The sequence below is a fragment of the Anarrhichthys ocellatus genome, unplaced genomic scaffold (genome assembly GCF_004355925.1).
Source record: "Anarrhichthys ocellatus isolate YVR2014 unplaced genomic scaffold, GSC_Weel_1.0 scaffold19, whole genome shotgun sequence".
Classification (NCBI taxonomy): Eukaryota; Metazoa; Chordata; class Actinopteri; order Perciformes; family Anarhichadidae; genus Anarrhichthys; species Anarrhichthys ocellatus.
Window position 1 is genome coordinate 1,561,900 of NW_022280049.1, and position 10,272 is coordinate 1,572,171.

Below are 10,272 nucleotides of genomic sequence, written 5' to 3' on the forward strand. Positions count from 1 at the left end.
CAGGGGTGCTTCACGTTACCCGTGTGTTGATTTATTTTTTTAAATACTAGGCTTGTCAGGGTTGTTTATTCACATCTTTGGGTGGTTGATTTACTTAACTTTTCGAGTGAATGATCCAGTAGAAGCGCTAGATAGTTTCGACATGTGACTTATACACCCACAATCAGCTGTCTAGCGTTTACTATAAAAAACGTCTAATTGTCCTTTTAACCAATCCGCTTATTATGTAACAACACGTCCAAAAAGTAAGACCATGGATGTCAGTAGGCAGTAATTTAATGTAACAAGGGATAAATAAAGGTATTATTACAAGGTGAATATATCGTCTGGGGACACGGTCCCTCTTGTGTCCACAGGGGAGAATTACATGCTTTCAATTTGACAGGAAGTAGTTATGTGGAAAAGACAATTTATTTTATTTTGGTTTCACATGTAGAACATTATCATTCATTACATATATCACAAAGCAGAAACTGTTGTATGAAGTCATTTATTTCCTAATTAACAGCATTAACAACATACATTTAAGTCTGGAAGTGCTTATCAAGTGAGTTTGGTGACGAAAACAGTCCGTCACGGTACATAGTAAAAACTGTATTCACAGATTGCAGAAATAACAAATACTGTGTTCAAAAGGATATTATGCAGTCTAAATACATTTTAATTTAGCCTGCATTTATTCAGGCTCAATAAACATGTATCGCAGTGTTCCCATTTTAGGGGTGATATCACAAATAAAACGCATATTGAACTGGACAACACAAAAAGGACAACTATACATCCACATATTTATGTCCAGGAAAAAACTGATTTGACTGGCTGTACTTGAATTTTTAAGAATGTGAAAAAATGACACAAGAAACACGCTATAGAAATGTAAAAGCAGAGAAAAATAATATGTCACACATAGGTACAAAATGCTTGAGGAAAAAAAAAAGAAGAATTTTAACCACAAACTTCAAAATGTTTTTTTTTTTTTTTTTTTTGCCAATACTGATTGGTGTGATTAATTCATACGCATGCATCTCTGCCAAACTGGAATAACATACTTTTGTCATTTATTATGAGAGGATGACGAAAATGTGAAACACTGTACAAACACTCATTCAGAGCCAGTTCTAAATGGCAAAAAGTTCTTTCCTCTAACATTTGTGAGAAATGTTTTCTGCATCTTCTTGCTCATACACGAATGTTTCTCAAGCAGTGGGGAGTAACCTGCAGATCTATTCACTGGTTTCATCCACTTTGCCACTGGACTCACAGAGGGGTCTTTTCTCCATCATAGTGTATGGAAAAGGTGGAACATCACAGCTAGTGAAGTCCAGTTTCTTAGGAAGACTGCAGTTGCTAAAGTCCAGTTTCTTGGCGCTGTCACAACCAAACTCCAGCTTCTTGAGACGAGCTAGACTCTTGATGCTGCCGGGGGGCCTTCCAGGACTGACCTTATATCCTGCAGCTTTGGTGGTACCAAGAGGCCTCCCTGGGCTGGTTTTGAACCCAGCCGCTCTAGTTGTCCCAAGCGGACGTCCAGTACTTGTACGATAACCAGCTGACTTTGTGGTCCCTGATGGCCTCCCTCTACGCCCCGACTTCACTATGCCCTTCTTCTTCTTAGAGCCATCGGGCCCTGCAGCCTCACTGCCCCTGATTCTCACTGTCTGAGGCTGGAAGTCGTTCTGGGTGTCTTGGATTTGACATACCATGGCTTTGTGCATGCCCGGTGGTAAAGGGGCAAGGCCGGCAAGGGACAGCTGCAGACCAGGGTTTGTCTGAGAGGGGTAGAATTTGCTGGACTGTGTGCTACATAAATCAAAGTGGCTGGCTGGATGACAGTCCTCTGCCAGTCCACTCATACAATAGTCACTGTTGCTGCTGGTCACTTGATGCATCATTGTCTGTTGGGAGGGCAGATAAATATTAATATTTGACAGAAAAACTACACGTGTAACCAGACAAACACAAACCCAAAGAAGCTTTTTAGTTTACTTTTGGTGACGCCAACAGGCCTTTTAGCGATGCAACACAACACACAAGTGATGGAAAGACAAAGCGAGGTAAACGAGGGCTGCAGTTTGCAACAACAAAAAAAGGTGCCAATGCACGAACATTATTTTTACCTCACGTCAATGCTTATCTATTTGAAGAAGGTGAAAATGAATAGTTCGTACCGTATTTGTTGGTGGATGTTAGATGGAAAGGGTTAATTTCGGACCGCATACATTCCCCTTCTCTGGCACTCACAACATCTTTATGAAGACGCCGCACAAACTACGCCCTGGCGGCCATGGCTGTTGTCTTGAAGCGGGACAGCAATTCTCAGGATCCTACCGCATGTATTTCATGCTCATTTAATCCTTAAGCAGAGGTTTAGATCAGAGAGGCAGCCATTTTCGCCTGGAAAAGAATTTGATAAAACAGGATGCGCTTAGCACGCATGCGCACAAAGGCATCCAGGAAACGGAGAGGCCGATCAGTGTCACCCAACGTGCTTTTGTCAAACAAAGACGCAGCTAAAAACGTGGGCCTCCATTTACAATATAAACAATTATAAACGATCACAACTCCACAGACTACATAATCAACACATTGTCCAGAATTTCCAGTTACTGTAACTAAACCATGTGTAAAGATCATCATCACTGGTAACAGATAATATGAGCATGCATGTGTCATATAAACAATGACTACAACAAACACCATTCTCCATTGTTTTGTACGTTTTATTAACATCCATATCAACTTAAGTAAAGACACTGGATTTTATGGAGCAACTGCAATGCCAGAACAGATAGCAATATACATTAATCAGCGGTTTCCCCAATGGTCGCCTTTCGATCTTTTGCTTAATTAAGTCCACAGGACTTAAGTTTCCTTGATGAGCTTAGTCAGCTTCTGAATCTTTGTTTTAGTGGACATGTCCACATACTTGTCTCCGATACTGACGATCATGCCACCCAGGATTGCAGGATCCGACTGTGAAGAGGAGACAGTTGAAAATACAAATCCACTTTACTTACATATAAAAATAAGGTCACACCAACTGCAAAATTGTATTTTGTATGTTTCTAGGATCATGCATTGACACTGTACCTTTGTTTCCAGCTTGATAGTTTCACCCTTCTGAAGGAAGCCCTTGAGAGCTACTTTCAGGTCAGCAAGATTAGCGACATCCAAAGGCTAAAATGGATAAATATGAATTGGTTGATTGTATAACATATTTACAGTATAAAGAATGCCATTAATTACTTTTAAGAGACTGCTAAATCATATGGACTGTTATATTTGAGGTGAAGAGTTTTCCAGTGTAGGAGATTCAGCGACGATGTGGTAGAACATACATGCATGTCCATCCATTTCATACCTGAGCAGTGGTGACGGAGCAGATGACCTCTCCACGGTGGGCACTCATCATCTTGCGAAAAGCAACGATAACTTCACCAGTTATAGGAAGACGACCATTGTCAGACAAAACAGCTGCAAAACAAAAAGCAGGATACGTTCGAGCGAGATTGAATACTTGTGTTTCTCTGCAATACTAACTGACTGCCTTAAGGTGCAATGTGTAAAGCAAAGCCACCAGCTCCAAAGAAAAAGAGGGAAGCATTTCACCCTTACTACTGGGTCCACACCATCTAAATTCAGTCTTTAATTAGGATAATACTACTAACTACTAAGCCAACAACTAACTAACAGTAGAGCAAGAATACACAAAAATCAACCAAACTGCTGAAAGGCTGAGACAGTCAAAGTAACACTGCTATCTTATAGCTATAGTTTACATTAGCCGTCCGTTAGTTTGTGCCACTAATCGGGGTCTGAACAGTCTTTGTGCACTTGATAGTTTGTTTATTTGACTAAATGCAAAGTAGTTTATCTACTACAGCATAATTAATATTGCACTCCTATGCGGACTGAACCATAGGGATGGTGGAGCACTGCTGCCATGGGGAAAGCATTGTGGAGCTTATAACTGGACGATTAAAAAGCCATTATTTATCGCATTATTTGTATTTTGGCACATTTTTATACAATTAGTATTTCCGCTTAATTGGCAAATGGTTCACATTTGTCAACAAATGTTCCTAAATAACAAAAAAAGACGTACTTCCACAGCTCAGAGAAAGACTACAGATCAGAAGAAGGCTACAGATCAGAGGAAGACCACGGCTGTATAATAGTCACATGGTCTGTGACCTCTATAGGAGGTCAAAGGTACTAAGAGCAACATTTGATTTCAATTTGAGTTGGTTCTTCACCATGCATCTTTTAACTTTAGAAAACACAACAGAAAGAGGTTTTGTGTACAAGATATTAAAAAAACATTACATATTTAAGTGCACTTTCAGCACATGACTTCTGAGAATAAAGAAAACGATATAATGCGATCTGCATGTTGGTTCCTGTTAGCACACTTAATAAAAAAAATAAAGTGCTAAACCTGTTCATTACTTTGGCTTCTTTGTAGTACTACAATTAAATCTGGTGTGTGCTGGTGAACTCATCGAACTGTTCCTGTAACCTCTAATGACTACGCTGTGATTAGGATAGTGCCATGTTAAACTGCACAGTGATCACTCACTGATGAGGTTGACAGTGATGGCTGAAACCTTGTCCTTTGCAAGACCATCATGGAAAGTCTTCTGCTTGATGCTGCGCTTCACATGAGGATTCATTACAATACTGGAAACATTGGGGTCCTTGATCAGGGCCTGAAAAACAAGATGGCACACAGCAATGAATGTGCTGTAGTTGGAACAGCATGGATTTGCAAACTTTTAAAATCATGACATCATTATCCCAATGCTTCACTCCTCTGCTATATGACACATTTATTGATTTTTTTACCCCACAATGTAAATTACTTATATCCTCAACACCTTGGGACGAAACATTGCTGAAAACACTACTTTCATCATCCATTCACCTACAATTGACTTCATTAAACTGCAATTCAGGGTGTTGACTTTGACTTACAGAAACTTTTCCCATCTCCTGCTCCACTTGGTCCAGTTTGTTCTGCTTACTGGCAGCTGAGAACAGAGCAGTAGCATAGCGGCCTGCCACTCCATAGACCTGGATGGGAGACTGTAAACACATAAACACAGATTAACTAGACTGCGAACACTATTCCTACTAAACGAGCAGTTATGCTTCGTGCAGTCTGACGTTATTTACCTTAACCAGCTTTTGTCTGACCACAGAGGTGCTGAATTGGCGGACCTAGAATAGAAACAATGCATGATGTCAACATAGAGAAACCAGAACTTAAACTGATTTAACGTTTGGCACGCTTTGTACCATTTACGTTATAGACAGCTAGCTGGTAGGCTAAGACGTTAGCAGTCATTCAAGTGCAAAGCTTAGCATGGATTTGTTGGACATTTAGGGTTAGCTCCTGGTCTCCAGATCGGATACAATACAATAAGAGATTATTTTAGGCATAAATATTTCGGTCAAAGCTACCATAAAATGATTAAAATCACCAAAAATGGTTGAATGTCTTACCTGCTGTCCTAGCATGAGTGCTGCCATTTTCTCCTACAGCTGTCCAGAGTAGAACAAACGACTGCGCATGCGCTCTTCAGAGGGAGGCGTCTAACAAAGCTTGTGGTTAATGTAGTCTTTTCCGTGTGGCGCAATCTGACAGGTGGGGAAAAGGGACATACTTAATAATGTTCTGGTATACTAAATAGTATGGTAGTTATGAGTATTGGAGCACACAGTTGGTAACCAATTTTCAAAGCTACGTCTCACGTGTTCTCCTGAGAGAGCCAATTAAATAGTCTGATTACTGGCATGTGTTTTTTTCTTTTTCTGTGGAGATATTTATACAAATAAAGTCTTCAACATAAACTGAATTTTTGACATTCAGACAACTACACTCGTGACAAGATATCAACCTTTTTTTAAGCGCTCACATTGAACCACATCAAATAAAACTTCAATGAAACCATTTCCAACTTCATTCAAATGTAACTGTACTTGGCCCTTAGTTTAAATAAATAATATTCGTGTGGTACCATATGAACATCAAGCAATATTTAACATTAAACAACTAAATTAAGATAACTAACTGGCTGAAAAAACAAGTAACTTTTATCGAACTCTGTCATACTTAAAATAAGAAAATATTTTATCCATCCCGAAGGAAATTGTTGTGCAGCAGTTGCAGTAAAAAGTAGGAAAGAGTGCTTTTACTTTTAATCCTCCACTAAGCTAGCTACCGACTACTGGTTAATTAGCTAGCTAGCGTTAACTATCTTACTAGCTAGCTCTGATTTGACAACTGAGCTAGCTTAGCTAACGTTAGCTTTAAAACAGCCACATAGCGGGTTTCCTCACTGCCAGTCATAAAATGGCAAATAGACAAAACAAAATGTTCACACAGGTTCAACCTCTGTTACAAAGGGCCTATTATCTGCACTATAAATCAGTTAGCTAACTGTTTGGGATGCAACTATTGGCCAGCTAAGCTAACACTAGCTAACTAACTAGCCTGTGAATGTGCTCCTCGTATTTGTAGTGACCTTAACGTACTGTAGGTTCAATCGTTGGTCCTGACTGTTCCCGTTTTCGTCCACCAGAGGGTAGATAAACTAAAAAAATCTAACTTTCTAAATAACCGATATCCATAAAACACAGTGAAGATTAAATAAACCCATTCAACTTAAATCAACCTGGACAAATAAACGAGACATTATTTTTTTGAACCCGTATAAAGGGATGCGACGACATAGAGATGATTTGTTGCTGAGCCTCGCTCCGGACCTGGACCAGAGTTAGCAGGGTAACAGTTTCTCTGAGCTAGTCTTATAGTCCTTGCGATATTAATAGGTATCTGTGTGACCTTGGTCGTTTAACAACGAGAAGTCATTTTTTGTATCATGTGAACGAAACACTTTTTGTCCGCACCAAACTGCAGGGACGCAGAGCAGTTGACGTATTCGTTTTTGGTGAGCACACGCGCGCGTCTGCGCGCGCGCGCGGAAATACACATGCAAGCTGCGAATGACCAGAGAGCTCGCTAAGAACGTAGCGTAGCCTGGAAACCAAAAACGTAACGAAACAGCGAGTTGTTTTCCTTCGACATTTTTTTAAAGCTGGCCGGCTCGCTAGCTGACGGCAAACCATGGACGACAAGTCATTCACCAAGGAGTTGGACGGATGGATTGAACAACTGAATGAGTGCAAACAGCTGAGTGAGAATCAGGTCAAAGTCCTGTGTGAAAAGGTAAGGTTTGCGCAGGGAGACAAGCACGCTATTAATACCTGTCATTAGCTTTCTGCAATGCTAGCGGACCGTTAGCTGTTAACGTTGCATCGTCGTACTCAGAATAAATGTACTGGCGGAACTAACATGAGCTAATGCATGTGGCCTTGCTTTGGAGCACACCATTTGACTGCAGCTGCATGCAGCACATCGCTCAAGGGAAGCAACTCGCCAAGAAGATGGAGGAGGATGGCTGCAAAATATGTTTTCTCTAGCTACGCCCACTCCTGGTTCCTCACTGGAGTGCACCGGCACTACCACAACAAACTATAATACTCTTCTGTGTCCTTTACGATCTGACAAAACGATGCACATTTAGTGTTATAGAGTGTTAATAAGGCTTGTGTAATACACGTGCTCATCGTATACTCCTACACTGCACCATACTCTGTGTTACCTGTTAATCAGCATCATCCTGTGTTTTCTTGGTCCTCCATTTAAGGCAAAGGAGATCCTCACAAAGGAGTCCAACGTGCAGGAGGTGAGATGTCCGGTGACCGTCTGCGGGGACGTCCATGGTCAGTTTCATGACCTGATGGAGCTGTTTAAGATCGGGGGGAAGTCCCCAGACACCAACTATCTCTTCATGGGAGACTATGTTGACAGAGGCTACTATTCTGTGGAGACAGTTTCTCTTCTGGTTTCTCTTAAGGTAAACAAATGACACGTTGCCACTGATGCTGTGATATATGTCAGCTACACCTGGTATATGAATTTGGAACTGGGAGAAAGATAATATTTATCGCTGATTATTCTTGTATTTTGTTATAAAACCATTTTTCTTCGTAGGTAAGGTTCCGTGAACGAATCACAATCCTCAGAGGGAACCACGAGAGCAGACAGATCACACAGGTGTACGGCTTCTATGACGAGTGCTTAAGGAAATATGGAAATGCCAATGTTTGGAAGTACTTCACAGATCTGTTTGACTACCTGCCTCTTACTGCGCTGGTGGATAACCAGGTACGGCTGTGTATTCACATGTAGCATGGGACGTACAGCAAAGATACAGGGACTCATCATTTATTTTCTGCCTCTTCCGTAAAGATCTTCTGCCTCCATGGTGGATTGTCCCCTTCAATAGACACACTGGAACACATCAGAGCGCTGGATCGCTTGCAGGAGGTTCCTCATGAGGTAAGTTGAGGAAGAGCCCTTCTAGATTGTGTATTATTCTGTAGTTTACTGTTATAACAGGATGTTACAGCATTTATTTTAAGGAGTATGATGGTGCATGTAGATGCAAGGATGCTCCGACAATCTTGGAAATGTGTATATCATATATATTGGACATTTATCACATTTCATTTGAAAGTTTCGAGTTGAAACGATTAAATGCTAATAAATTCATTGAGCCATAGAAAATTTATTAGCAACAATTTGAATCATTTATTAATCATTTATATGTTTTGGGGGTTTTCTTGGTCACAATTGTCTGACAGTGTATAGCTCAAACAATAACTAGATTAATACAAAATTGTAACATTTTTTAGGTGCAGCCCTAATAGAAGTCTAGTTTGACAGTATCCTAAAACCTCTAGACATTAGACATATTTTGTGTTTGTATGTGCGAGAGACTAAACAACACTGATGTTTCCTCCATTTCTCAGGGTCCAATGTGTGACTTGTTATGGTCCGACCCAGATGACCGTGGCGGCTGGGGCATCTCACCTCGTGGCGCTGGTTACACCTTCGGGCAGGACATTTCCGAGACCTTCAACCATGCCAACGGCCTAACTTTGGTCTCAAGAGCCCACCAGCTGGTGATGGAGGTACTTTAACTTTGTTTATCTGCTGAAAGTAATTCTGTTTCTTAATCGGAGACACTGCAGATGCAGCTTTGACTTAAAATGTTTGAAACAAATAACATGCAGGTAACCTTTTGATCCAGGGTTATAATTGGTGCCACGACCGCAACGTAGTGACGATCTTCAGTGCACCGAACTATTGTTATCGTTGTGGAAACCAGGCAGCAATCATGGAACTTGATGACACGTTGAAATACTCCTTGTAAGTACATTTTGTTACAAACATGTCGATTTTTCGTATGGACTTTTCTTAAAAAAGGAATTATTATTGAGGACAACTCTTGCCTTTTCTTTGCTTCAGCCTACAGTTCGATCCTGCGCCACGCAGAGGGGAGCCCCATGTGACGCGGCGTACGCCAGACTACTTCCTGTAAAGATCACTGGCGAGGATGGCAAAAGGCTACACAGAGAAAAGAAGCATTCTTAACTCATGGACCAAAAAACAAATAAAATGTCTGCCATAATCACAATGAAATGGAAACTATCACATCTAGTTAAAGACCACCATCCTTTCAACTTTTTCCTCTCTGTGCATGATGTTTTTATTGCTAGAAATGATTGCTACTATGAACAATACGGTCACAATACCTGCTGGTTCGTCAGGAGACATGAATGAACTGATGCAGAGAATAAGTAATGTTTAAGCAAAGTAATGTGTGTGTCGATAATGAGCAGAGTGTTTCCATATACAGTATGTAAGCCGCATCTAACACTTGGCATGGCCTCAAATCAAAGGTTGCAGTAAATATAATGTCAACTCTTTCTTTTTGTAACTGAAGCGCAACAGTTTATTTTGTGAAGTGAAATGATAGGGTTAGACGTCGGAAATGAGTATGTTCTCTTTGCACTTTTGTATTTGATTTTTATCACATGGCACTGACAGACTCTTCTTTTTTTATACCCTGTTATAGTGTAAGTAGCCCTCTTCCTGCCCTGCTGTCTCTTATGGGAGTTAATGTAATTCATTTAAGTAAGCAATATTGGTACCAATTACATCAGTTGTTTAAAAAAAACCACCACTATACGAAATAAAGACTGAAGTTGCTTCGTCATGTACTTCATTTCAGCACAGTTTGTGGCATTATTCCCTCTCACCAGTCACCGCTAGATGGAAACAGACACGCAGAAAGAAGCTGCTGAAGATCCACTGATCATAATCATTATCAGGCTTACTGTGAGTGTGTGCAGGAGGTT

General features: G+C 40.6%; 3 protein-coding genes across 3 annotated transcripts; 1 reads left to right on the forward strand and 2 right to left on the reverse strand.

Annotated features, from left to right (window-relative positions):
- Positions 1 to 395: 395 nt before the first annotated feature.
- On the reverse strand, positions 396 to 2,618 carry LOC116389151 (UPF0461 protein C5orf24 homolog). Its single transcript, XM_031857600.1, has 2 exons — positions 2,169 to 2,618; positions 396 to 1,895 (listed from the first exon to the last, which is right to left on the reverse strand). The coding sequence occupies exon 2, from the start codon at positions 1,890 to 1,892 to the stop codon at positions 1,224 to 1,226; it is 669 nt and encodes a 222-aa protein (XP_031713460.1). The 5' UTR covers positions 1,893 to 1,895; positions 2,169 to 2,618; the 3' UTR covers positions 396 to 1,223.
- An 84-nt stretch (positions 2,619 to 2,702) lies between these two features.
- Positions 2,703 to 5,571, reverse strand: atp5po (ATP synthase peripheral stalk subunit OSCP). Its single transcript, XM_031857601.1, has 7 exons — positions 5,506 to 5,571; positions 5,176 to 5,220; positions 4,975 to 5,085; positions 4,580 to 4,709; positions 3,362 to 3,474; positions 3,091 to 3,177; positions 2,703 to 2,973 (listed from the first exon to the last, which is right to left on the reverse strand). The coding sequence occupies exons 1-7, from the start codon at positions 5,530 to 5,532 to the stop codon at positions 2,863 to 2,865; spliced, it is 624 nt and encodes a 207-aa protein (XP_031713461.1). The 5' UTR covers positions 5,533 to 5,571; the 3' UTR covers positions 2,703 to 2,862.
- A 1,220-nt stretch (positions 5,572 to 6,791) lies between these two features.
- On the forward strand, positions 6,792 to 10,139 carry LOC116389443 (serine/threonine-protein phosphatase 2A catalytic subunit alpha isoform-like). Its single transcript, XM_031858126.1, has 7 exons — positions 6,792 to 7,231; positions 7,713 to 7,922; positions 8,060 to 8,233; positions 8,318 to 8,407; positions 8,881 to 9,042; positions 9,162 to 9,280; positions 9,380 to 10,139. Exons 1-7 carry the CDS (start codon positions 7,130 to 7,132, stop codon positions 9,450 to 9,452), a joined length of 930 nt encoding a protein of 309 aa, XP_031713986.1. The 5' UTR covers positions 6,792 to 7,129; the 3' UTR covers positions 9,453 to 10,139.
- Positions 10,140 to 10,272: the final 133 nt, after the last annotated feature.

Coding starts and splice junctions, on each gene's coding strand:
- atp5po (XM_031857601.1), bottom strand. CDS start 5,532: ATGGCAGCACTCATGCTAGGACAGCAG. Junction 5,086..5,175: donor TCAGACAAAAGCTGGTTAAG/GTAAATAACGTC, acceptor ATGTGTTTACAG/TCTCCCATCCAGGTCTATGG. Junction 2,974..3,090: donor CTATCAAGCTGGAAACAAAG/GTACAGTGTCAA, acceptor TCCTCTTCACAG/TCGGATCCTGCAATCCTGGG.
- LOC116389151 (XM_031857600.1), bottom strand. CDS start 1,892: ATGATGCATCAAGTGACCAGCAGCAACAGTGACTATTGTATGAGTGGA.
- LOC116389443 (XM_031858126.1), top strand. CDS start 7,130: ATGGACGACAAGTCATTCACCAAGGAGTTGGACGGATGGATTGAACAA. Junction 7,923..8,059: donor CTCTTCTGGTTTCTCTTAAG/GTAAACAAATGA, acceptor TTTTCTTCGTAG/GTAAGGTTCCGTGAACGAAT. Junction 9,043..9,161: donor CCCACCAGCTGGTGATGGAG/GTACTTTAACTT, acceptor CTTTTGATCCAG/GGTTATAATTGGTGCCACGA.